Source organism: Oncorhynchus gorbuscha, unplaced genomic scaffold, assembly GCF_021184085.1.
Source record: "Oncorhynchus gorbuscha isolate QuinsamMale2020 ecotype Even-year unplaced genomic scaffold, OgorEven_v1.0 Un_scaffold_141:::fragment_3, whole genome shotgun sequence".
Classification (NCBI taxonomy): Eukaryota; Metazoa; Chordata; class Actinopteri; order Salmoniformes; family Salmonidae; genus Oncorhynchus; species Oncorhynchus gorbuscha.
Window position 1 is genome coordinate 39,165 of NW_025744684.1, and position 26,811 is coordinate 65,975.

The following is a 26,811-nucleotide window of genomic DNA, read 5'->3' on the forward strand; positions in this document are numbered from 1 at the left end:
CATTAGATTCAAACACACTTCTAAAGCTGTTCACATTTGATTGGAGGAACGTTGCTACAATCATCCATAAATCTCTAGCCTGGTCCCACATCTGTAGGTGTTTTAGATAACTCCACTGACAATTCATATGAGCCTGGGTACCATACCAGTCTGTTTCTGCTGTAAGAGATAGGGGATTGGTTAAAGCAGAAACTGACTGGAACCCAGGCTATATAGCCAACTCACACCTCATTATGAATATATCAGACTGGAGCCCAGGCTTCATAGCCAACTCACACCTCATTATGAATATATCAGACTGGAGCCCAGGCTATATAGCCAACTCACTCCTCATTATGAATATATCAGACTGGAACCCAGGCCATATAGCCAACTCACTCCTCATTATGAATATATCAAACAGGAAACCCAGGCTATATAGCCAACTCACTCCTCATTATGAATATATCAGACTGGAGCCCAGGCGTTATAGCCAACTTTACCCCTCATTAAAAATATATCAGACTAGAACCCAGGCGTTATAGCCAACTTACCCCTCATTAAAAATATATCGGACTGGAACCCAGGCTTTATAGCCAACTCATTAAGAATATATTACGTTTTAGTATTCAACCATGCATACATACTAATTTAATAATTGTATTAAAATCATCCATTCAAGAAAAAGGACACTTAACATGAATGCTTTATTCTAAATCATTATCTTTATAAATGTAATACAAAAAAATATTTCAGCAACAAGAAAACATTGTAGACTCTAAAAAGTATATTTTATGCAGCAAATAGACAACCATCAGACGTGGTAACATGTTCATTTCCTTGTAACACTAGCCCTAAACCAGAGCAATTTATATGTAAATACATGGCTCTGCCCTAAACAAGTGCTGGCAACAGGACAATAATACTGGAAATGTCTAGCAGTAATACTGGAATAATCCATAGTTCTTCTGTCCTGTTCCAGCTCAACAGTAACTAACCGGATTCTACTAATCAGCTTGATTGGAGGTGTGTTAGTGCTAGGCGGGAACAAAAGCCTGCTCAGCCTGTACTGTAGCTCTCCAGGGCCATTGTGAGGAACGCTGGTCTGCTATAACGTTAGTCCATCAATAGCTTAGTTAGCACTGAACACATTATAAACAAGTCTTACTCTAACACTGTGCATTAACGCAGCTTTCCCAAACTCAGTCCTGGGGACCCCAAGAGATGTACGTTTAAGGTTCTGCTCTAGGACGACACAGCTCATTCTAATAATCAAAGCTTGATGATTAGTTGATTATTTGAGTCAGTTGTGTAGTGCTCGAGCAAAACGTGCACCACTTTGGGTCCACAGGACCAAGTTTGGGAAACACTGCATTAATGCATTCTGCATAGAAACTGCATGTAGCTTGTCTGGTCTCTTTTGCATGGCCCTACATGATGATCTACCTGCAAAGTCTGTGCAAAAGTTCACAACGATGTTTAAGGTCAGCTTAAATCTAGTGCACTATTTATTATGTGAGATGCATGATAGATAGTAGGCAGTGTTTTTCCTCAGGACTAGTAAGGCAGCGTAATGTTACTGTCATTCCTATACTGCTGTGCTCCAGTCTTCCCAACTGTACCAAGTACCAACCCTACCAAGTCTCTTCTCTCTCTGCTGGCACTAACAAGCCTCTCACTAAACTAACTCACCAACCTCTTCTTTTACCACAGACCCCAGTATGTCACCGCCAGGAGCTCTACTTATCACTACCTTCATTTCCGTTTTATTCAACCTTTATTTAACTAGGCAAGTCAGTTAAGAACAAATTCTTATTTACAATGACGGCCTAGGAAGAGTGGGTTAACTGCCTTGTTCAGGGGCAGAACAACAGATTTTTTCTTCTCACTAGGCCATCTACTTTGGAAATAGAGAAGGAAAGTGAGTCCAGTAGTCGCAACAAAACAGATTTAAAGTAGTAGCAGAGAAGTTGTTGTAGTTTTCAGGTTGTTTTCTAGGGAGTTGCAGTTGTCAGAGGCAGCAAGTTGTCGTTTCTCAAGGTATGCTGTAGGGAATTGTAGTTTCTCGTGTTATGTCATAGGAGATTGTAGTTCTCAGAATGTGCTTTCCAAGGTGTTGTACTTGTCTTTAAAGTTCTTGAGTTCCAGGAAGTGTTTTGGTCGTTTGGTGCGTTGCCCAGCTGAAGGCAGGTATGTGACCTGGGAGGGGGGAGAGGGGAGGCTGGGCTCTGGGGTACTGGTCAAGTCTTTAGCTGCTAACTGGTGATGCTGGTCCAGACTGGTGGAACTGGAGTGGCTCTTCACACTGGGGAGGGAAGAATAACTACTCGTGTCAAACTTGAAAAACCTTCATTAAAACACATGAGTAGTGCTTAGGTAAATGGCAGTGTGTCTATACTCACACAGAGGACAGTTCGCTCAGGGCTTCCTTGTATTTGACAAACTCTGCTTCTCCAAACACCTTCAGACACAGAGAGACAGACAGGAGTCACACACTATAGACTAGAGGTTCGACAGATTAATCGGAATGGCCGATTAATTGGGGCCGATTTCATGTTTTCATAACAATCGGTAATCTGCATTTTTGGACATCGATTATGGCTGACTACATTGCACTCCACGAGGAGACTGCGTGGCAGGCTGACTACCTGTTACACAAGTACAGCAAGGAGCCACGGGACGGCAGCGTAGCCTAGTGGTTAGAGCGTTGGACTAGTAACCAGAAGGTTGCGAGTTCAAACCCCCGAGCTGACAAGGTACAAATCTGTCGTTCTAATAATAAATAATAATAATAATATGCCATTTAGCAGACGCTTTTATCCAAAGCGACTTACAGTCATGTGTGCATACATTCTACGTATGGGTGGTCCCGGGAATCGAACCCACTACCCTGGCGTTACAAGCGCCATGCCTGAACAGGCAGTTAACCCACTGTTCCCAGGCAGTCATTGAAAATAAGAATATGTTCTTAACTGACTTGCCTAGTAAAATAAAGGTAAAATAAAAAAAAGGTGCTAGCTAGCATTAAACATATCTTAACATAATCACTAGTTAACTACACATGGTTGATGATATTACTAGTTTATCTAGCTTGTCCTGCGTTGCATTTAATCGATGCGGTGCCTGTTAATTTATCATTGAATCACAGCCTATTTCGCCAAACGGGCGAAAAAAGCACTGTCGTCGCACCAATGTGTAATAAACATCAACGCCTTTCTTAAAATCAATACACAAGTATATATTTTTAAACCTGCATATTTAGTTAATATTGCCTGTTAACATACATTTTTTTACTAGAGAAATTGTGTCACTTCTCTTGCGTCTGTGCAACAGAATCAGGGTATATGCAGCAGTTTGGCCGCATGGCTCGTTGAAAACTGGAAAGACTTTCTTCCTAACAAAGACAGCCACCTTCGCCAAACGGGGGACGATTTAACAAAAACGCATTTGTGAAAAAAGCATAATCGTTGCACGAATGTACATAACTATAAACATCAATGACTTTCTTAAAATCAATACATAGAAGTATATATTTTTAAACCTGCATATTTAGTTAAAAGAAATTCATGTTAGCAGGCAATATTAAACTAGGGAAATTGTGTCACCTCTTGCGTTCATTGCACGCAGAGTCAGGTTACATCCAACAGTTTGGGCCGCCTGGCTCGTTGCGAACTAATTTGCCAGAATTTTACGTAATTATGACATAACATTGAAGGTCGTGCAATGTAACAGCAATATTTAGACTTATGGATGCCACCCGTTAGATAAAATACGGAATGGTTCCGTATTTCACTGAAAGAATAAACGTTTTATTTTCAAAATTATAGTTCCCGGATTTGACCATATTAATGACCTAAGGCTCGTATTTCTGTGTGTTATTATGTTATAATTAAGTCTAGAGCAGTCTGACTGAGCGGTGGTAGGCAGCAGCAGGCTCGTAAGCATTCATTCAAACAGAACTTTCGTGCGTTTGCCAGCAGCTCTTCAAGCATTGCGCTATTTATGACTTCAAGCCTCAAATCAAATCAAATCAAATTTATTTATATAGCCCTTCGTACATCAGCTGATATCTCAAAGTGCTGTACAGAAACCCAGCCTAAAACCCCAAACAGCAAACAATGCAGGTGTAAAAGCACGGTGGCTAGGAAAAACTCCCTAGAAAGGCCAAAACCTAGGAAGAAACCTAGAGAGGAACCGGGCTATGTGGGGTGGCCAGTCCTCTTCTGGCTGTGCCGGGTAGAGATTATAACAGAAAATGACCAAGATGTTCAAATGTTCATAAATGACCAGCATGGTCAAATAATAATAAGGCAGAACAGTTGAAACTGGAGCAGCAGCACAGTCAGGTGGACTGGGGACAGCAAGGAGCCATCATGTCAGGTAGTCCTGGGGCACGGTCCTAGGGCTCAGGTCCTCCGAGAGAGAGAAAGAAAGAGAGAATTAGAGAGAGCATATGTGGGGTGGCCAGTCCTCTTCTGGCTGTGCCGGGTGGAGATTATAACAGAACGTGGCCAAGATGTTCAAATGTTCATAAATGACCAGCATGGTTGAATAATAATAATATATCAACTCCCGAGATTAGGCTGGTGTAACCGATGTGAAATGGCTAGCTAGTTAGCGGGGTGCACACTAATAGCGTTTCAAACATCACTCGCTCTGAGACATGGAGTAGTTCCCCTTGCTCTGCATGGGTAACGCTGCTTCGAGGGTGGCTGTTGTCGATGTGTGCCTGGTTCGAGCCCAGGGAGGAGCAACGAGAGGGACGGAAGCTATACTGTTACACTGGCAATACTAAAGTGCCTATAAGAACATCCAATAGTCAAAGGTATATGAAATACAAATGGTATAGAGAGAAATAGTCCTATAATTCCTATAATAACCTCAACCTAAAACTTCTTACCTGGAAATATTGAACTCATGTTAAAAGGAACCATCAGCTTTCATATGTTCTCATGTTCTGAGAAAGGAACTTAAACGTTAGCTTTTTTACATGGCACATATTGCACTTTTAATGTCTTTTCCAACACTTTGTTTTTGCATTATTTAAACCAAATTGAACATGTTTCATTATTTGAGGCTAAATTGATTTTATTGATGTATTATAATAAGTTAAAATAAAAGTGTTCATTCAGTATTTAAAAATTGGCCGATTAATCGGTATCGGCTTTTTTTTGGGTCCTCCAATAATCAGCATCGTCATTGAAAAATCATAATCGGTCGACCTCTACTATAGACCACTCAGTAAGTGGCAGACACAGTGTCGTGCAGACACAGGCATGTTTCTCTCCCCCAGATAAAATAGAGACACACTGACCCCGGTGCCATGGCGAGCGTTGTAGTAGCCCTCCAGCAGTGTGTCTATGAGGGAACTACGGCTGCTGCAGAACAGGGAATGGGAACTGCTCAGATCTAGAAGCCAGGCGCGGAATCTCCTCCCTGTCACAGCTGTCGGAGTCCCTCCCAACTCACTGAACGGAATATCTGACAGGAGATGAGAAGATGTTTTATGATCAAATTGGAGTTCTGGATCTATAGGTCGAAGGCCACTGATTCATAAGGTAGTACAGTAGGTGAAGAGAATGTGCAGCATTATAAACTGGGTGGTTCGAGCCCTGCATGCTGATTGGCTGAAAGCCGTGGTATACCACAGGTATGACAAAACATGTATTTTTACTGTTGTAATTACATTGGAAACCAGTTTATAATAGCAACAGGGCACCTCGGGGGTTTGTGATATATGGCCAAATATACCACGGCTAAGGGTTGTATATCTCCTCGTTGCGTACAGGGGGTGCTGTTGGACTGGGATAATGACAGTGAGATGTACAGGCCAGGGTGAAACAGCAGGAGAAGACTTACCAGAGTCTCGTATGGCATCTAGTGCCCTCATTCTGTACAGGTAGTCATAGCAACCTGAAAAACACACACATAGATCATCTTTTTTAGTTCACAGAGGGCTACTGTAGCTGTAGATTGGGTAGAAAAGATATCTACATGGTGTGTTCTCTCACAGCCACTCTGTAGTCTGTCGTCCTGTTCAGACAGCAGGCGTGGCTCAAAGCGGATCTCCTGAACCTTGGACAGACCAGAGTCTATCTCCTGTCTCAGCTCCTAAAGGACACAGGAAGTAGAGAAGATTAACACGTGTATAGAAAAATCATGTTAAAAATAAGTCAGAATGAGTGTGTGTGTGTGTGTGTGTGTGTGTGTGTGTCTTACCTTTGGAGCGTTGTGGCCCAAGGGTACATGTGGTCCTCTACGAGACTTCATGGCGAAGCGCATTATCTGCCTCTTCACAAAGATGAACAGCAGCACAAACACCTGGAGACACAGACCTCTGTACATTAGAGACATCAACCTATCCAGAGGAGTATGTCCTAGAAGAGACATCAACCTATCCAGAGGAGTATGTCCTAGAAGAGACATCAACCTATCCAGAGGAGTGTGTCCTAGAAGAGACATCAACCTATCCAGAGGAGTATGTCCTAGAAGAGACATCAACCTATCCAGAGGAGTATGTCCTAGAAGAGACATCAACCTATCCAGAGGAGTATGTCCTAGAAGAGACATCAACCTATCCAGAGGAGTATGTCCTAGAAGAGACATCAACCTATCCAGAGGAGTATGTCCTAGAAGAGACATCAACCTATCCAGAGGAGTATGTCCTAGAAGAGACATCAACCTATCCAGAGGAGTATGTCCTAGAAGAGACATCAACCTATCCAGAGGAGTATGTCCTAGAAGAGACATCAACCTATCCAGAGGAGTATGTCCTAGAAGAGACATCAACCTATCCAGAGGAGTATGTCCTAGAAGAGACATCAACCTATCCAGAGGAGTATGTCCTAGAAGAGACATCAACCTATCCAGAGGAGTATGTTCTAGAAGGGGGTGACACAATATAGAATTTGACAAGCAAGATATACACTGAACAAAAATATAAATGCAACATGTAAAGTGTTGGTCCCATGTTTCATGAGCTGAAATAAAAGACCACACAAATAATTTTGTACAAATTTGTTTATAACCCTGTTAGTGAGCATTTCTTCTTTGCTAATACAATCCATCCACCTGACAGGTGTGGCATATCAAGAAGCTGATTAAACAGCATGATCATTACACAGTTGCACCTTGTGCTGGGGACAATAAAAGAACACTAAAATGTGCCATTTTGTCACACAACACAATGCCACAGGTGTCTCAAGTTGAGGGAGCGTGAAATTGGCATGCTGACTGCAGGATTGTCCACCAGAGCTGTTGCCAGATAATGTAATGTTAATTTCTCTATCATGAGCCACTTCCAACATCGCTTTAGAGAATTTGGCAGTAAGTCCAACTGGCCTCACAACCGCAGACCACCTGTAAGGCGTTGTATAGGCCAGCGGTTTGCTTATGTCAATGTTGTGAATAGACTGCCCCATGGTGGCGTTGGGGTTATGGTATGAGCAGGCATCATTTAAAAAAAAAAACATTTTTTACTTATTTAACTAGGCAAGTCAGTTAAGAACAACTTCTTATTTACAATGACGGCCTAGGATCAGTGGGTTAACTGCCTTGTTCAGGTACAGAACGACAGATCTTTACCTTGTCAACTCGGGGATTCGATCTAGCAACCTTTCGGTTACTGGCCCACCGTTCTAACCACGGACAATGAACACAATCGCATTATATTGAATGCACAGCGATACCGTGACAAGATCCTGAGGCCCATTGTTGTGTCATTCATCCACCACCATGACCTCATGTTTCAGCATGATAATGCACAGCGCCATGTCACAAGGATCTGTACACACATCCTGGAGGCTAAGCATGTCCCAGTTCTTCCATGGCCTGCGTACTCAGCAGACACGTCACCATGTTTGGATGCTCTGGATCGATGTGTACGATAACGTGTTTCAGTTGCCGCCAATATCCTGCAACTTCGTTCAGCCATTGAAGTGAAGTGGGACAACATTCCAAAGGCCACAATCAACAGTGTCGCTCTGCATGAGGCAAATGGTAGTCACATCAGATACTGACTGGTTTTCTGATCCACGCCACTACATATTTTAAAAGGTATTTGTGACCAACAGATGTATATCTGTATTCCAAGTCATGTGAAATCCATAGATTAGGCCCTATTGAATGTATTTAAATTGACCGATTTCCATATATGAACTGGAACTCAGTCAAATCTTTGAAATGGTTGCGTTTATTATTTTTGTTCAGCATACACTGACACAGCTTGCATGTACTGTAACAGGGTGGAGGGGCCTCCATAAAGTCAACTACAGTAATCATATGATTTGTAACTGTCATCTTATTGGTCCCTTTGAATGATTGTTTTATGATTAGTTGCAGGTGATTACACCGTTGCACCATCTCTATCTAGAGAATGCACTTCCACTTGGGGGTATTCATTAGTCGGATTCCGTTGCAAAACGTTTTGAACCTAAAATCTCACGTAAACCCTGTCCACAATAGATACATTCTTAGTTCACCCAAATTACAAAATGACATTTTGGTGTCAATACCCTGTAAGCAGTCTATGGTATGACCGAAATCAATGCTTCAGTTAAGTTTCCCTGGCACTGTTTGCAAATGCATTAGTGACACAAATCCCATTTACCATGTTCAAATCATCTATAAGTGACTTTGATGAGCTTCAGAACCATTTTGAGATACTTTCGGATGATTTGGACGTGATGCGCAAAAAAATGCTAACATCGGTCCCATTGAATGGGGTATGTGCCACAAATGCTAAAAGATTAGCATTTGGAAACAAAACCAAAGCAAGGGAAATAAAACCAAGGCGTGGATTGCTGTCATACCTTACAGGGTGAGGAAACCAACGTGTCATTTTGTGATTTGGGTGAATTATCCCTTTAATAAAAGCTAGCTATATTTTACTGTGTTGTGTGCTTTCCGTACAAGTGCCCAGTTCGTCTTCATTGCCTGTCATATAACCTGTTTATTGTTACACCTTGATTGACACTTCTGCTGTGTTGCCGGTCTCTATACTGTAGCTAGCAAGCTAATTCCATTCCATTACACAGGAGTCCTGAGAAACGCAACAGCTAGCTAGTTTTGTCAAGCATTCTTTATATTAAGGAAAAACACGAGAACACATTTATTTAACACTTACTAGACTTCCGTAGGCCATAACAAGCACTACGTTGACGCTGGAGAGAGGAGAATCGGACCTCATGTTGAAAGTCTTCGTCAAATGCTAAACTAGCGTAGAATCAACAGAACTCACTCATAGTACCTTTCAGAATGTACACGAGTGACTGTAACATTAATGATCAAATCTCGGTTAATCCATTGGAAAATCTGTAACAACGAAGCGTTGACACTCCCCTGTTGTTGATATCGTTTGTTGACATCCGGGAATGTCACGTGTACATGGGTGGAAACAGAAACTCTCCTCATCCATTACCAATGTGTAGCACCCATCTGATTTCTCTGACTCAACAGTGTTTCCCCTATTGATTATTGCTTGGCTGGATGGGAAATCTCTCAAAGCAAAACCCCCGGGCCTCTGACACCAAAGCATTCCATTTACAGCTAATGCTTTTGGGAAGTGGTCAACAGAGATGGTGCCTAGCCTATACAATGCCCAATGCAAACATTGAACTGTCAAGCAAGCAAACCATTTATCTTAATTGGCATCTCCTGAAACTGAACTCTTTCTGCATAAATTGATTTGTCTCTTTTTTGTTTTTCTGTGATATATATATACACTGCTCAAAAAGATAAAGGGAACACTAAAATAACACATCCTAGATCTGAGTGAATGAAATATTCTTATTAAATACCTTTTTCTTTACATAGTTGAATGTGCTGACAACAAAATCACATAAAAATGATCAATGGAAATCAAATCCATCAACCCATGGAGGTCTGGATTTGGAGTCACACTCAAAATTAAAGTGGAAAACCACACTACAGGCTGATCCAACTTTGATGTAATGTCCTTAAAACAAGTCAAAATGAGGCTCAGTAGTGTGTGTGACCTCCACGTGCCTGTATGACCTCCCTACAACGCCTGGGCAAGCTCCTGATGAGGTGGCGGATGGTCTCCTGAGGGATCTCCTCCCAGACCTGGACTAAGGCATCCGCCAACTCCTGGGCAGTCTGTGGTGCAACGTGGCGTTGGTGGATGGAGCGAGACATGATATCCCAGATGTGCTCAATTGGATTCTGGTCTGGGGAATGGGAGGGCCAGTCCATAGCATCAATGCCTTCCTCTTGCAGGAACTGCTGACACACTCCAGCCACATGAGGTCTAGCAGTGTCTTACATTAGGAGGAACACAGGGCAAACCGCACCAGCATATGGTCTCACAAGGGGTCTGAGGATCTCATCTCGGTACCTAATGGCAGTCAGGCTACCTCTGGCGAGCACATGGAGGGCTGTGCGGCCCCCCTAAGAAATGCCACCCCACACCATGACTGACCCACCGCCAAACCATTCATGCTGGAGGATGTTGCAGGCAGCAGAACGTTCTCCACAGCGTCTCCAGACTCTGTCACGTCTGTCACATGCGCTCAGTGTGAACCTGCTTTCATCTGTGAAGAGCACAGGGCGCCAGTGGCGAATTTGCCAATCTTGGCGTTCTCTGGCAAATGCCAAACGTCCTGCACGGTGTTGGGCTGTAAGCACAAGGCCCTCATACCACCCTCATGGAGTCTGTTTCTGACCGCTTGAGCAGACACATGCACATTTGTGGCCTGCTGGAGGTTATTTTGCAGGGCTCTGGCAGTGCTCCTCCTGCTCCTCCTTGCACAAAGGCGGAGGTAGCGGTCCTGCTGCTGGGTTGTTGCCCTCCTACGGCCTCCTCCACGTCTCCTGATGTACTGGCCTGTCTCCTGGTAGCGCCTCCATGCTCTGGACACTACGCTGACAGACACAGTAAACCTTCTTGCCACAGCTCGCATTGATGTGCCATCCTGAATGAGCTGCACTACCTGAGCCACTTGTGTGGGTTGTAGACTCCGTCTCATGCTACCACTAGAGTGAAAGAACCGCCAGCATTCATAAGTGACCAAAACATCAGCCAGGAAGCATAGGAACTGAGAAGTGGCCTGTGGTCACCACCTGCAGAACCACTCCTTTATTGGGGGGGTCTTGCTAATTGCCTATAATTTCCACCTGTTGTCTATTCCATTTGCACAACAGCATGTGAAATTTATTGTCAATCAGTGTTGCTTCCTAAGTGGACAGTTTGATTTCACAGAAGTGTGATTGACTTGGAGTTACATTGTGTTGTTTAAGTGTTCCCTTTATTTTTTTGAGCAGTGTATATATATATATATATATATATATATATATATATATATATATATATATATATATATATAGGTGACAAGTAAGTTTGCCTATGTGTTGTCATTGCATGGACTTTGGTCATTCATGATATAGATATAGGCTAATGTCACCATTCCATAGTCCATGATATCTTGGGGAGACTTTGAGTTTGGCTCATTTGGCTGATACTGTATCTGCACACAGCCACGAGCCATCTGTCTGTACAGTGTGACAGTCTAGTCATCTATAACCCAAACCACTACCCTGCTTCTGTTATGCTACTGGCTGACTGCCCCTGGCTGACTGCCCCTAGCTGACTGCTACTGGCTGACTGCCCCTGACTGACTTCTACTGGCTAACTGCTACTGGCTGACTGTCTGTTACTGGTGGATTTAAGGGGTGATGGCTGTAACTTGTTGCTTCACTAGAGATTGTACAAACACATGTAAGTACTGTACCTTTCTTATTACAGATTATACAGAAATGTTACAATGTTATGTTACATGATCCGAATACAACAGGTACCGTGAAATACAACACCTTACCGTGAAATGCTTACCTTCAAGCCCTTAACCAACAATTCAGATTTTTAAGTAAGCAAGAAAATATTTGCTATATATATATATATATATATATATATACAGTGCCTTGCGAAAGTATTCGGCCCCCTTGAACTTTGCGACCTTTTGCCACATTTCAGGCTTCAAACATAAAGATATAAAACTGTATTTTTTTGTGAAGAATCAACAACAAGTGGGACACAATCATGAAGTGGAACGACATTTATTGGATATTTCAAACTTTTTTAACAAATCAAAAACTGAAAAATTGGGCGTGCAAAATTATTCAGCCCCCTTAAGTTAATACTTTGTAGCGCCACCTTTTGCTGCGATTACAGCTGTAAGTCGCTTGGGGTATGTCTCTATCAGTTTTGCACATCGAGAGACTGAAATTTTTTCACATTCCTCCTTGCAAAACAGCTCGAGCTCAGTGAGGTTGGATGGAGAGCATTTGTGAACAGCAGTTTTCAGTTCTTTCCACAGATTCTCGATTGTATTCAGGTCTGGACTTTGACTTGGCCATTCTAACACCTGGATATGTTTATTTTTGAACCATTCCATTGTAGATTTTGCTTTATGTTTTGGATCATTGTCTTGTTGGAAGACAAATCTCCGTCCCAGTCTCAGGTCTTTTGCAGACTCCATCAGGTTTTCTTCCAGAATGGTCCTGTATTTGGCTCTGTCCATCTTCCCATCAATTTGAACCATCTTCCCTGTCCCTGCTGAAGAAAAGCAGGCCCAAACCATGATGCTGCCACCACCATGTTTGACAGTGGGGATGGTGTGGGCAGGGTGATGAGCTGTGTTGCTTTTACGCCAAACATAACGTTTTGCATTGTTGCCAAAAAGTTCAATTTTGGTTTCATCTGACCAGAGCACCTTCTTCCACATGTTTGGTGTGTCTCCCAGGTGGCTTGTGGCAAACATTAAACAACACTTTTTATGGATATCTTTAAGAAATGGCTTTCTTCTTGCCACTCTTCCATAAAGGCCAGATTTGTGCAATATACGACTGATTGTTGTCCTATGGACAGAGTCTCCCACCTCAGCTGTAGATCTCTGCAGTTCATCCAGAGTGATCATGGGCCTCTTGGCTGCATCTCCGATCAGTCTTCTCCTCGTATGAGCTGAAAGTTTAGAGGGACGGCCAGGTCTTGGTAGATTTGCAGTGGTCTGATACTCCTTCCATTTCAATATTATCGCTTGCACAGTGCTCCTTGGGATGTTTAAAGCTTGGGAAATATTTTTGTATCCAAATCCGACTTTAAACTTCTTCACAGCAGTATCTCGGACCTGCTTGGTGTGTTCCTTGTTCTTCATCATGCTCTCTGCGCTTTTAACGGACCCCTGAGACTATCACAGTGCAGGTGCATTTATACGGAGACTTGATTACACACAGGTGGATTGTATTTATCATCATTAGTCATTTAGGTCAACATTGGATCATTCAGAGATCCTCACTGAACTTCTGGAGAGAGTTTGCTGCACTGAAAGTAAAGGGGTTGAATAATTTTGCACGCCCAATTTTTCAGTTTTTGATTTGCTAAAAAAGTTTGAAATATCCAATAAATGTCGTTCCACTTCATGATTGTGTCCCACTTGTTGTTGATTCTTCACAAAAAAATACAGTTTTATATCTTTATGTTTGAAGCCTGAAATGTGGCAAAAGTTCGCAAAGTTCAAGGAGGCCGAATACTTTCGCAAGGCACTGTATATATATATATATATATATATATATATATATATATATATATATATATATATTATTATTATTTTATTTTTTTAAATAAAATAACAACGAGACTATATACAGGGGGTGCCAGTACAGAGTCAATGTGCGAGGGTACAGGTAAGTCGTAATTGAGGACACATGTACATGTAGGTAGGGGTAAAGTGACTGCATAGATACTAACAGCAAGCAGCAGCAGCCTAAAAAAGGGGGTCAATAAAAATAGTCTGGGTAGCGATTTGATTTACTGTTTAGCAGAGTCTCATGGCTTGGGGGTAGAAGCTATTATTAAGGAGACTTTTGGTCTTTGACATGATGATTTACTGTTTAGCAGAGTCTCATGGCTTGGGGGTAGAAGCTATTATTAAGGAGACTTTTGGTCTTTGACATGATGATTTACTGTTTAGCAGAGTCTCATGGCTTGGGGGTAGAAGCTGTTATTAAGGAGACTTTTAGTCTTTGACATGATGATTTACTGTTTAGCAGTCTCATGGCTTGGGGGTAGAAGCTGTTATTAAGGAGACTTTTGGTCTTTGACATGATGATTTACTGTTTAGCAGTCTCATGGCTTGGGGGTAGAAGCTATTATTAAGGAGACTTTTGGTCTTTGACATGATGATTTACTGTTTAGCAGTCTCATGGCTTGGGGATAGAAGCTGTTATTAAGGAGACTTTTGGTCTTTGGCATGATGATTTACTGTTTAGCAGAGTCTCATGGCTTGGGGATAGAAGCTGTTATTAAGGAGACTTTTGGTCTTTGACATGATGATTTACTGTTTAGCAGAGTCTCATGGCTTGGGGATAGAAGCTGTTATTAAGGAGACTTTTGGTCTTTGACATGATGATTTACTGTTTAGCAGAGTCTCATGGCTTGGGGATAGAAGCTGTTATTAAGGAGACTTGGTCTTTGACATGATGCTTTACTGTTTAGCAGTCTCATGGCTTGGGGGTAGAAGCTGTTATTAAGGAGACTTTTGGTCTTTGACATGATGATTTACTGTTTAGCAGAGTCTCATGGCTTGGGGATAGAAGCTGTTATTAAGGAGACTTTTGGTCTTTGACATGATGATTTACTGTTTAGCAGTCTCATGGCTTGGGGATAGAAGCTGTTATTAAGGAGACTTTTGGTCTTTGGCATGATGATTTACTGTTTAGCAGAGTCTCATGGCTTGGGGGTAGAAGCTGTTATTAAGGAGACTTTTAGTCTTTGACATGATGATTTACTGTTTAGCAGTCTCATGGCTTGGGGATAGAAGCTGTTATTAAGGAGACTTTTGGTCTTTGACATGATGATTTACTGTTTAGCAGTCTCATGGCTTGGGGGTAGAAGCTGTTATTAAGGAGACTTTTGGTCTTTGACATGATGATTTACTGTTTAGCAGAGTCTCATGGCTTGGGGGTAGAAGCTGTTATTAAGGAGACTTTTGGTCTTTGACATGATGATTTACTGTTTAGCAGTCTCATGGCTTGGGGATAGAAGCTGTTATTAAGGAGACTTTTGGTCTTTGACATGATGATTTACTGTTTAGCAGAGTCTCATGGCTTGGGGATAGAAGCTGTTATTAAGGAGACTGTTGGTCTTTGACATGATGATTTACTGTTTAGCAGTCTCATGGCTTGGGAATAGAAGCTGTTATTAAGGAGACTTTTGGTCTTTGACATGATGATTTACTGTTTAGCAGTCTCATGGCTTGGGGGTAGAAGCTGTTATTAAGGAGACTTTTGGTCTTTGACATGATGATTTACTGTTTAGCAGAGTCTCATGGCTTGGGGATAGAAGCTGTTATTAAGGAGACTTTTGGTCTTTGACATGATGATTTACTGTTTAGCAGAGTCTCATGGCTTGGGGATAGAAGCTGTTATTAAGGAGACTTTTGGTCTTTGACATGATGATTTACTGTTTAGCAGAGTCTCATGGCTTGGGGATAGAAGCTGTTATTAAGGAGACTTTTGGTCTTTGACATGATGATTTACTGTTTAGCAGAGTCTCATGGCTTGGGGGTAGAAGCTGTTATTAAGGAGACTTTTGGTCTTTGACATGATGATTTACTGTTTAGCAGAGTCTCATGGCTTGGGGGTAGAAGCTGTTATTAAGGAGACTTTTGGTCTTTGACATGATGATTTACTGTTTAGCAGTCTCATGGCTTGGGGATAGAAGCTGTTATTAAGGAGACTTTTGGTCTTTGGCATGATGATTTACTGTTTAGCAGAGTCTCATGGCTTGGGGGTAGAAGCTGTTATTAAGGAGACTTTTGGTCTTTGACATGATGATTTACTGTTTAGCAGTCTCATGGCTTGGGGATAGAAGCTGTTATTAAGGAGACTTTTGGTCTTTGGCATGATGATTTACTGTTTAGCAGTCTCATGGCTTGGGGATAGAAGCTGTTATTAAGGAGACTTTTGGTCTTTGACATGATGATTTACTGTTTAGCAGTCTCATGGCTTGGGGATAGAAGCTGTTATTAAGGAGACTTTTGGTCTTTGGCATGATGATTTACTGTTTAGCAGAGTCTCATGGCTTGGGGGTAGAAGCTGTTATTAAGGAGACTTTTAGTCTTTGACATGATGATTTACTGTTTAGCAGTCTCATGGCTTGGGGATAGAAGCTGTTATTAAGGAGACTTTTGGTCTTTGACATGATGATTTACTGTTTAGCAGTCTCATGGCTTGGGGATAGAAGCTGTTATTAAGGAGACTTTTGGTCTTTGACATGATGATTTACTGTTTAGCAGAGTCTCATGGCTTGGGGGTAGAAGCTGTTATTAAGGAGACTTTTAGTCTTTGACATGATGATTTACTGTTTAGCAGAGTCTCATGGCTTGGGGATAGAAGCTGTTATTAAGGAGACTTTTGGTCTTTGACATGATGCTTTACTGTTTAGCAGAGTCTCATGGCTTGGGGGTAGAAGCTGTTATTAAGGAGACTTTTGGTCTTTGACATGATGATTTACTGTTTAGCAGAGTCTCATGGCTTGGGGATAGAAGCTGTTATTAAGGAGACTTTTGGTCTTTGACATGATGATTTACTGTTTAGCAGAGTCTCATGGCTTGGGGATAGAAGCTGTTATTAAGGAGACTGTTGGTCTTTGACATGATGATTTACTGTTTAGCAGTCTCATGGCTTGGGAATAGAAGCTGTTATTAAGGAGACTTTTGGTCTTTGACATGATGATTTACTGTTTAGCAGAGTCTCATGGCTTGGGGATAGAAGCTGTTATTAAGGAGACTTTTGGTCTTTGACATGATGTTCCAGTACCACTTGCCATGCGGTAGCAGAGAGAACAGTCTATGACTTCAGTGGTTAGAGGCTTTGATAATTATTAGGGCCTTCCTCCTACACCGCCTGGTATATTTTTTTACTTAACTAGGCAAGTCAGTTAATAAGAACAAATTCTTATTTTACAATGATGGCCTACCCTGGCCAAACTCTCCCCTAACCTTATAGTGCGCCCTATGGGACTCCCGATCACAGCCGGTTGTGATACAGCCCAGGATCGAACCAGGGTCTGCAGTGACGCCTCTAACACTGAGATGCAGTGCCTTAGACCGCTGCGCCACTTGGGAGCCTACTGCTGGATGGCAGAGAGATTAGCCCCAGTGATGTACTGGGCCGTAAGCACTACCCTCTGTAGAGCCTTGCGGTTGGATGCCGAGCAGTTGCCATACCAAGCGGTGATGCAACTAGTCAGGATGCTCTCGATGGTGCAGCTGTAGAACTTTTTGAGGATCTGAGGACTCATGCCAAATCATATGTCTCCTGAACATACGAGTGAATTAGTGAGCGAGCCGGTGACTGAGTGAGTGAATGAATGACTGAGTGAGACAGTGACTGAGTGAGACAGTGGCTGAGTGAGACAGGGGCTGAGTGAGACAGGGGCTGAGTGAGACAGTGGCTGAGTGAGACAGTGGCTGATTGAGACAATGACTGAGTGAGACAGTGGCTGAGTGAGACAGTGACTGAGTGAGACAGTGGCTGATTGAGACAGTGGCTGATTGAGACAGTGGCTGAGTGAGACAGTGACTGAGTGAGACAGTGACTGAGTGAGACAGTGACTGAGTGAGACAGTGACTGAGTGAGACAGTGACTGAGTGAGACAGTGACTGAGTGAGACAGTGACTGAGTGAGACAGTGACTGAGTGAGACAGTGACTGAGTGAGACAGTGACTGAGTGAGACAGTGACTGAGTGAGACAGTGGCTGATTGAGTGAATGTCTGCTCGCCCGCCTGCCTCTGTTTGTGTCTTATTATATTCCCATACTGTATAAACTGATGTGGTTGTTCAGCTGCCCTCTCAGACCACATTCTGCTACTGAGAATAAACCATGCTGCCTTCACAGCCTTGGCAGTCTGAAACATCTAGAGGAAACCAAGGAATACTGCTAACGAGACAGTGGTCATGAAGGAGGAATACTGCTAACGAGACAGTGTTCATGAAGGAGGAATACTGCTAACGAGACAGTGGTCATGAAGGAGGAATACTGCTAACGAGACAGTGGTCATGAAGGAGGAATACTGCTAACGAGACAGTGGTCATGAAGGAGGAATACTGCTGACGAGACAGTGGTCATGAAGGAGGAATACTGCTAACGAGACAGTGGTCATGAAGGAGGAATACTGCTAACGAGACAGTGGTCATGAAGGAGGAATACTGCTAACGAGACAGTGGTCATGAAGGAGGAATACTGCTAACGAGACAGTGGTCATGAAGGAGGAATACTGCTAACGAGACAGTGGTCATGAAGGAGGAATACTGCTAAGGAGACAGTGTTCATGAAGGAGGAATACTGCTAAGGAGACAGTGTTCATGAAGGAGGAATACTGCTAACGAGACAGTGGTCATGAAGGAGGAATACTGCTAACGAGACAGTGGTCATGAAGGAGGAATACTGCTAACGAGACAGTGTTCATGAAGGAGGAATACTGCTAAGGAGACAGTGTTCATGAAGGAGGAATACTGCTAACGAGACAGTGTTCATGAAGGAGGAATACTGCTAACGAGACAGTGGTCATGAAGGAGGAATACTGCTAAGGAGACAGTGGTCATGAAGGAGGAATACTGCTAACGAGACAGTGGTCATGAAGGAGGAATACTGCTAAGGAGACAGTGTTCATGAAGGAGGAATACTGCTAAGGAGACAGTGTTCATGAAGGAGGAATACTGCTAAGGAGACAGTGGTCATGAAGGAGGAATACTGCTAACGAGACAGTGTTCATGAAGGAGGAATACTGCTAAGGAGACAGTGTTCATGAAGGAGGAATACTGCTAACGAGACAGTGGTCATGAAGGAGGAATACTGCTAACGAGACAGTGGTCATGAAGGAGGAATACTGCTAACGAGACAGTGTTCATGAAGGAGGAATACTGCTAAGGAGACAGTGTTCATGAAGGAGGAATACTGCTAACGAGACAGTGTTCATGAAGGAGGAATACTGCTAACGAGACAGTGGTCATGAAGGAGGAATACTGCTAAGGAGACAGTGGTCATGAAGGAGGAATACTGCTAAGGAGACAGTGTTCATGAAGGAGGAATACTGCTAACGAGACAGTGGTCATGAAGGAGGAATACTGCTAAGGAGACAGTGTTCATGAAGGAGGAATACTGCTAAGGAGACAGTGGTCATGAAGGAGGAATACTGCTAAGGAGACAGTGGTCATGAAGGAGGAATACTGCTAACGAGACAGTGGTCATGAAGGAGGAATACTGCTAAGGAGACAGTGTTCATGAAGGAGGAATACTGCTGAAGAGACAGTGGTCATAAAGGAAAGGAGACAAGGAAAGGATGCTGTTAGGAACACAGCACACTGTATATGTAAATTCAAGTGTGATACTGATGTCTCTACCGGTGGTGTGATGCTTCTTTGTTCCCTCAGGAAGGAAGTCTTTCAGCTCACGCTTCAGACGACAGAGCGGAACAGCTACAAGTCTGAGGAAATGTTTTTTAAGTCATTTTCAACCTTTTCATGTATTTCTTATAATGCAGATATTGTCCTGTCTAGATCTGCCTTGTTTGAGGACACTTAACACACTGACAGATATATAATCAATATGTGGGAGACCTATTGACCTGTGCTATTGATAAGTTGATGTTATTTATCTCAGTCAGAGCCCTGAACTGGCCAACCCTCACATTGCCCCAAGAACCCTGTCCCTTCTTCCTCTGGCTGTGGTGATGTCACAGCAGGAGACAGAGAGATTGATTTTGATATGGCTGTTTGGTGTGTGTGTGTGTGTGTGTGTGTGTGTGTGTGTGTGTGTGTGTGTGTGTGTGTGTGTGTGTGTGTGTGTGTGTGTGTGTGTGTGTGTGTGTGTGTGTGTGTGTGTGTGTGTGTGTGTGTGTGTGTGTGTGTGTGTTGTACAGCGTCACATCTCATGTAGTGTAGTTGTAAATCTACTGACTGACTTCAGGGTCAACTGATCAATACAAAATGGCAGCATGTGTTTGTACTGTATGTGTGTGTGGAAGGGGATGATACATATGCATGTGTACATACAGTATAAGTGTGTGTGCGTGGTCAGAAGGTGACACACTGAGCGAGTCTGGAATGCTGTCCTGTGAGCAAGAAGGAAGGAGGGAGTAACAATGGAAGGGGGAGGAGAGAGAGGGGGGGGGGTAAACCAGTGGGGTAGGTTTGTGTTACTGTATAGATACATAATGCAAAGATGACAGAGAACACACAGAGAGAGGGAGCTGGGAGAGGGAGCTGGGAGGAGGATGAGGATGAGGATGATGGTAACAGTACTCTCTCCCACTACTACCCCAAAACACAGTTTCTGATTGGATCAGCTTGGACTCCTAAGTTTCTCTGAGGGTAAGGTGTGTTTCTGTGTCTTTGTTTAATTTGCCTTTAGAGTGAATGGGGCCATGTTGTTGCCAACGGATACGCAGGTGGGAGGCTTTGTGAGCTGGGAGAACAGGTGTTTCTGTAAACTGACACGGGGACTTACCTGAGTCAAAAAAAGAACTGGTACACACATAGAAAACCACACATTACCATCTTAATGGAATTAATACTCTCATGGATTTAGTCTTCTTGTTGATAGATGTTATTTATTCATGTTTGTGATCTTCAAACTTACTGATATTATGATGTAGCTTAGTTGTACCGTGATGTTTTCAGCTGTTTGCTTTTGGCTAGGTTGGTGACAGTTGGGTGACAGTTATTCTGTTCACTGATATGACAGCAGTCTGCACCCATTAGACAGTTAGCTTTGCATAACACCCCAGAGATGAAATATTTGACAGTGGGAGGTTATATGTCAATCTGTAGGTGAATGACTGGATAACAAGTCAAGAACCCAGAAATGAAGGGATTCTTCACTCTAACGTTCACTGGTTGTGAGTACTGTAGTAGATAGTGAGTAAACGATCTTGTACTGAGTAGGGTATCTTGTATTGAGTAGAGTATCTTGCACTGAGTAGAATATCTATCTTGTATTGAGTAGAGTAACTTGCACTGAGTAGGATATCTTGGAGAAATAAAGGTGCTATCTAGAACCAAAAAGGGTTGTCCACATAGCAAAACCTTTGGATAACCTGTTTTTGTTCCAGGTAGACTGTTTTTGGTTCCAGGTATAATCCTTTTGGGTTCCATGTAGAACCCTCTGTAACCCTTTTTCTAAGAGTGTACTGAGTATAGTATCTTGTACTGAGAGTATAGTATCTTGTACTGAGAGTATAGTATCTTGTACTGAGAGTATAGTATCTTGTACTGAGAGTATAGTATCTTGTACTGAGAGTATAGTATCTTGTACTGATAGTATAGTATCTTGTACTGAGAGTATAGTATATTGTACTGAGAGTATAGTATCTTGTACTGAGAGTAGGGTATCTTGTAATGAGAGTATGGTATCTTGTACTGAGAGTATAGTATCTTGTACTGAGAGTATAGTATCTTGTACTGAGAGTATAGTATCTTGTACTGGGAGTAGGGTATCTTGTACTGAGAGTATAGTATCTTGTACTGAGAGTATGGTATCTTGTACTGGGAGTAGGGTATCTTGTACTGAGAGTATGGTATATTGTACTGAGAGTATAGTATCTTGTACTGAGAGTAGGGTATCTTGTACTGAGAGTATAGTATCTTGTACTGAGAGTATGGTATCTTGTACTGGGAGTAGGGTATCTTGTACTGAGAGTATGGTATCGTGTAATGAGAGTATAGTATCTTGTACTGAGAGTATAGTATCTTGTACTGGGAGTAGGGTATCTTGTACTGAGAGTATGGTATCTTGTACTGAGAGTATAGTATCTTGTACTGAGAGTATGGTATCTTGTACTGGGAGTAGGGTATCTTGTAATGAGAGTATAGTATCTTGTACTGAGAGTATAGTATCTTGTACTGAGAGTAGGGTATCTTGTACTGAGAGTAGGGTATCTTGTAATGAGAGTATGGTATATTGTACTGAGAGTATAGTATCTTGTACTGAGAGTAGGGTATCTTGTACTGAGAGTATAGTATCTTGTACTGAGAGTATAGTATCTTGTACTGAGAGTATAGTATCTTGTACTGAGAGTATAGTATCTTGTACTGAGAGTAGGGTATCTTGTAATGAGAGTATGGTATCTTGTACTGAGAGTATAGTATTTTGTACTGAGAGTATAGTATCTTGTACTGAGAGTATAGTATCTTGTACTGGGAGTAGGGTATCTTGTAATGAGAGTATAGTATCTTGTACTGAGAGTATAGTATCTTGTACTGAGAGTAGGGTATCTTGTACTGAGAGTATAGTATATTGTACTGAGAGTATAGTATCTTGTACTGAGAGTATAGTATCTTGTACTGAGAGTAGGGTATCTTGTACTGAGAGTATGGTATCTTGTACTGAGAGTATAGTATTTTGTACTGAGAGTATAGTATCTTGTACTGAGAGTATAGTATCTTGTACTGAGAGTATAGTATCTTGTACTGAGAGTAGGGTATCTTGTACTGAGAGTATAGTATCTTGTACTGAGAGTAGGGTATCTTGTACTGAGAGTATAGTATCTTGTACTGAGAGTATAGTATCTTGTACTGAGAGTATAGTATATTGTGTTGAGAGTAGGGTATCTAGTACTGAGAGTATAGTATCTTGTACTGAGAGTATAGTATCTTGTACTGAGAGTATAGTATCTTGTGCTGAGAGTAGGGTATCTTGTACTGAGAGTATAGTATCTTGTACTGAGAGTAGGGTATCGTGTACTGAGAGTAGGGTATCTTGTACTGAGAGTAGGGTATCTTGTACTGAGAGTAGGGTATCTTGTACTGAGAGTATAGTATCTTGTGCTGAGAGTAGGGTATCTTGTACTGAGAGTATAGTATATTGTACTGAGAGTAGGTTATCTTGTACCGAGTGTAGGGTATCTTGTGCTGAGTGTAGGGTATCTTGTGCTGAGAGTAGGGTATCTTGTGCTGAGAGTAGGGTATCTTGTGCTGAGAGTAGGGTATCTAGTACTGAGAGTGGGGTATCTTGTGCTGAGTGTAGGGTATCTTGTACTGAGAGTATAGTATCTTGTGTTGAGAGTAGGGTATCTAGTACTGAGAGTAGGGTATCTTGTGCTGAGAGTAGGGTATATTGTGTTGAGAGTAGGGTATCTTGTACTGGGAGTATAGTATATTGTGCTGAGAGTAGGGTATCTTGTACTGAGAGTATAGTATCTTGTACTGAGAGTAGGGTATCTTGTACTGAGAGTATAGTATCTTGTGCTGAGAGTAGGGTATCTTGTACTGAGAGTATAGTATCTTGTACTGAGAGTGGGGTATCTTGTACTGAGAGTAGGGTATCTTGTACTGAGCGTATAGTATCTTGTACTGAGAGTATAGTATATTGTACTGAGTGTAGGGTATCTTGTGCTGAGTGTAGGGTATCTTGTGCTGTGTGTTGGGTATCTTGTGCTGAGAGTAGGGTATCTTGTGCTGAGTGTAGGGTATCTTGTGCTGAGTGTAGGGTATCTTGTGCTGAGAGTAGGGTATCTTGTGCTGAGAGTAGGGTATCTTGTGCTGAGTGTAGGGTATCTTGTGCTGAGTGTAGGGTATCTTGTGCTGAGAGTAGGGTATCTTGTGCTGAGAGTAGGGTATCTTGTGCTGAGAGTAGAGTGGAGAGTAGAGTGTCTTGTGCTGAGAGTAGGGTGTCTTGTACAGACAGGAGAGGGTCTTGTACAGAGAGGGGAGTATGTTGTATAGACAGGAGAGTATGTTGTACAGACAGGAGAGTATGTTGTACAGACAGAAGAGTATGTTGTACAGACAGGAGAGTGTCTTGTACAGACAGGAGAGTATGTTGTACAGACAGGAGAGTATGTTGTACAGACAGGAGAGTATGTTGTACGGACAGGAGAGTATGTTGTACAGTCAGGAGAGTATGTTGTACAGACAGGAGAGTACACCGGCAATGACGCTCGTCAGATGTGGCAGGACTTGAAAACTATTATGGACTACAAAGGGAAACCCAGACACGAGCTGCCCAGTGACGCGAGCCTAACAGATGAGCTAAATGCCTTTTATGCTCGCTTCGAGGCAAGCAACACTGAAGCATGTACGAGAGCACTAGCTGTTCTAGATGACTGTGTGATAACGCTCTCAGTAGCCGATGTGAGCAAGACCTTAAACAGGTCAACATTCACAAAGCCGCGGGGTCAGACGGATTACCAGGACTTGTACTCAAAGCATGCCGGACCAACTGGCAGGTATCTTCACCCAAATGTTCAACCTCTACACTTGTGGTATTTGGCACATGTGACAAATAAAGTGTGAATTGATACCCATCTTGTACTGACGGTAAATAGATTAGTAAATAAACTGGTGGTTCAGTAGGTTGGAACATGCTGATTGCAACACCAGAGTTGAGGGTCTAATTCCCACACGGGCCACCATATACTGAGTGGCTTTGTATAGAAGTCCATCAACATGCTATTGTTCTAACAGCAGGTCAACAGTACCCTGTGGTGGTGACAGTGTAGATATCAGTAGCTCCATCAGAAAGCAGTGCCCATACAAACTGCATGGAATGCAGTTTCACTCACTTCCGCTTCTGTTACAATCTTATCTGATCACATTCAACTCTGTTTGACTGAGCCCTTTGTGGAGCACTTTGAATCTCTGTCTGTGTTTTGATTTGTTTTGTGTTTTGATTTGTTTTTCCAGTTTGATTTTAGGTTGTCACCAGTCCAGTCGACCCAGGACATGTTTCTAGTGTAAACAGCTGTTAGGACATACCCATTCAAGTGACGTGTTTAGGTGGTGAGTGTGTGTGTGTGTGGAGAGGGAGACCTCTATGTGAATGGACTCATTGAGTCAGTATGAGGGGAATGTATGGAAGGCAGCAGAGTTTCACTGATGAGGTAACCTCACTTCACTGAGATGGTAGTTGGATGGAGACTTTCTATAGAGTTTGGAATGTCCTGTTTTTCAACTTAATTGTTTTTTTCATTCGTTTTTTGTCACTCGTTTCTTTATATATCTCTCTTTCTGTCTTTTTCTTCTTCTTTCTATCTCTATCGCTTTCTCTTTCTGTCATCTCCTTTTCTGTCTCTCTTTTATCTCTCTTTCTGCCTCCTCGTCTGTCTCTTTCTGTCTCCTTGTCTCTGTCTCTTTCTGTCTCCTTGTCTCTGTCTCTTTCTGTCTCCTTGTCTCTGTCTCCTTGTCTCTGTCTCTTTCTGTCTCCTTGTCTCTGTCTCTTTCTGTCTCATTGTCTCTGTCTCTTTCTGTCTCCTTGTCTCTGTCTCTTTCTGTCTCCTTGTCTCTGTCTCTTTCTGTCTCCTTGTCTCTGTCTTTTTCTGTCTCCTTGTCTCTCTCTTTCTGTCTCCTTGTCTCTGTCTCTTTCTGTCTCCTTGTCTCTGTCTCTTTCTGTCATCTCCTTTTCTGTCTCTCTTTTATCTCTCTTTCTGCCTCCTCGTCTGTCTCTTTCTGTCTCCTTGTCTCTGTCTCTTTCTGTCTCCTTGTATCTGTCTCTTTCTGTCTCCTTGTCTCTGTCTCTTTCTGTCTCCTTGTCTCTGTCTCTGTCTGTCTCCTTGTCTCTGTCTCTTTCTGTCTCCTTGTCTCTGTCTCTTTCTGTCTCCTTGTCTCTGTCTCTTTCTGGCTCCTTGTCTCTGTCTCTTTCTGTCTCCTTGTCTCTGTCTCGTTCTGTCTCCTTGTCTCTGTCTCTTTCTGTCTCCTTGTCTCTGTCTTTTTCTGTCTCCTTGTCTCTCTCTTTCTGTCTCCTTGTCTCTGTCTCTTTCTGTCTCCTTGTCTCTGTCTCTTTCTGTCATCTCCTTTTCTGTCTCTCTTTTATCTCTCTTTCTGCCTCCTCGTCTGTCTCTTTCTGTCTCCTTGTCTCTGTCTCTTTCTGTCTCCTTGTCTCTTTCTGTCTCCTTGTCTCTGTCTCTTTCTGTCTCCTTGTCTCTGTCTCCTTGTCTCTGTCTCTTTCTGTCTCCTTGTCTCTGTCTCTTTCTGTCTCCTTGTCTCTGTCTCTTTCTGCCTCCTCGTCTGTCTCTTTCTGTCTCCTTGTCTCTGTCTCTTTCTGTCTCCTTGTCTCTGTCTCTTTCTGTCTCCTTGTCTCTGTCTCTTTCTGTCTCCTTGTCTCTGTCTCCTTGTCTCTGTCTCTTTCTGTCTCATTGTCTCTGTCTCTTTCTGCCTCCTCGTCTGTCTCTTTCTGTCTCCTTGTCTCTGTCTCTTTCTGTCTCCTTGTCTCTGTCTCTTTCTGTCTCCTTGTCTCTGTCTCTTTCTGTCTCCTTGTCTCTGTCTCTTTCTGTCTCCTTCTCTCTGTCTCTTTCTGTCTCCTTGTCTCTGTCTCTTTCTGTCTCCTTGTCTCTGTCTCTTTCTGCCTCCTCGTCTGTCTCTTTCTGTCTCCTTGTCTCTGTCTCTTTCTGTCTCCTTGTCTCTGTCTCCTTGTCTCTGTCTCTTTCTGTCTCCTTGTCTCTGTCTCTTTCTGTCTCCTTGTCTCTGTCTCTTTCTGTCTCCTTGTCTCTCTCTTTCTGTCTCCTTGTCTCTGTCTCTTTCTGTCTCCTTGTCTCTGTCTCTTTCTGTCATCTCCTTTTCTGTCTCTCTTTTATCTCTCTTTCTGCCTCCTCGTCTGTCTTTTTCTGTCATCTCCTTGTCTCTGTCTCTTTCTGTCTCCTTGTCTCTGTCTCTTTCTGTCTCCTTGTCTCTGTCTCTTTCTGTCTCCTTGTCTCTGTCTCTTTCTGTCTCCTTGTCTCTGTCTCTTTCTGTCTCCTTGTCTCTGTCTCTTTCTGTCTCCTTGTCTCTGTCTCTTTCTGCCTCCTCGTCTGTCTCTTTCTGTCTCCTTGTCTCTGTCTCTT

At 42.6% G+C, this 26,811-nt stretch overlaps 1 protein-coding gene across 4 annotated transcripts in view; it reads right to left on the minus strand.

Moving 5' to 3' along the window:
- Positions 1–667: 667 nt before the first annotated feature.
- Positions 668–26,811, minus strand: part of LOC124017009 (protein C1orf43 homolog) — a 38,491-nt gene continuing 12,347 nt past the window's right edge. For 3 of the 4 annotated variants that reach the window (XM_046332341.1, XM_046332339.1, XM_046332338.1), the window contains 6 exons: positions 6,199–6,300; positions 5,991–6,090; positions 5,839–5,892; positions 5,294–5,460; positions 2,382–2,440; positions 668–2,284 (listed from right to left, as the gene is read on the minus strand). In XM_046332341.1, coding sequence (XP_046188297.1) covers positions 2,074–2,284; positions 2,382–2,440; positions 5,294–5,460; positions 5,839–5,892; positions 5,991–6,090; positions 6,199–6,300 — 693 coding nt within the window. In that variant the 3' untranslated portion in view covers positions 668–2,073. Of the gene's footprint in view, positions 2,285–2,381; positions 2,441–5,293; positions 5,461–5,838; positions 5,893–5,990; positions 6,091–6,198; positions 6,301–9,103; positions 9,362–26,811 lie in introns of those variants that run through there. The other variant, XM_046332342.1, reaches the window with a different exon arrangement.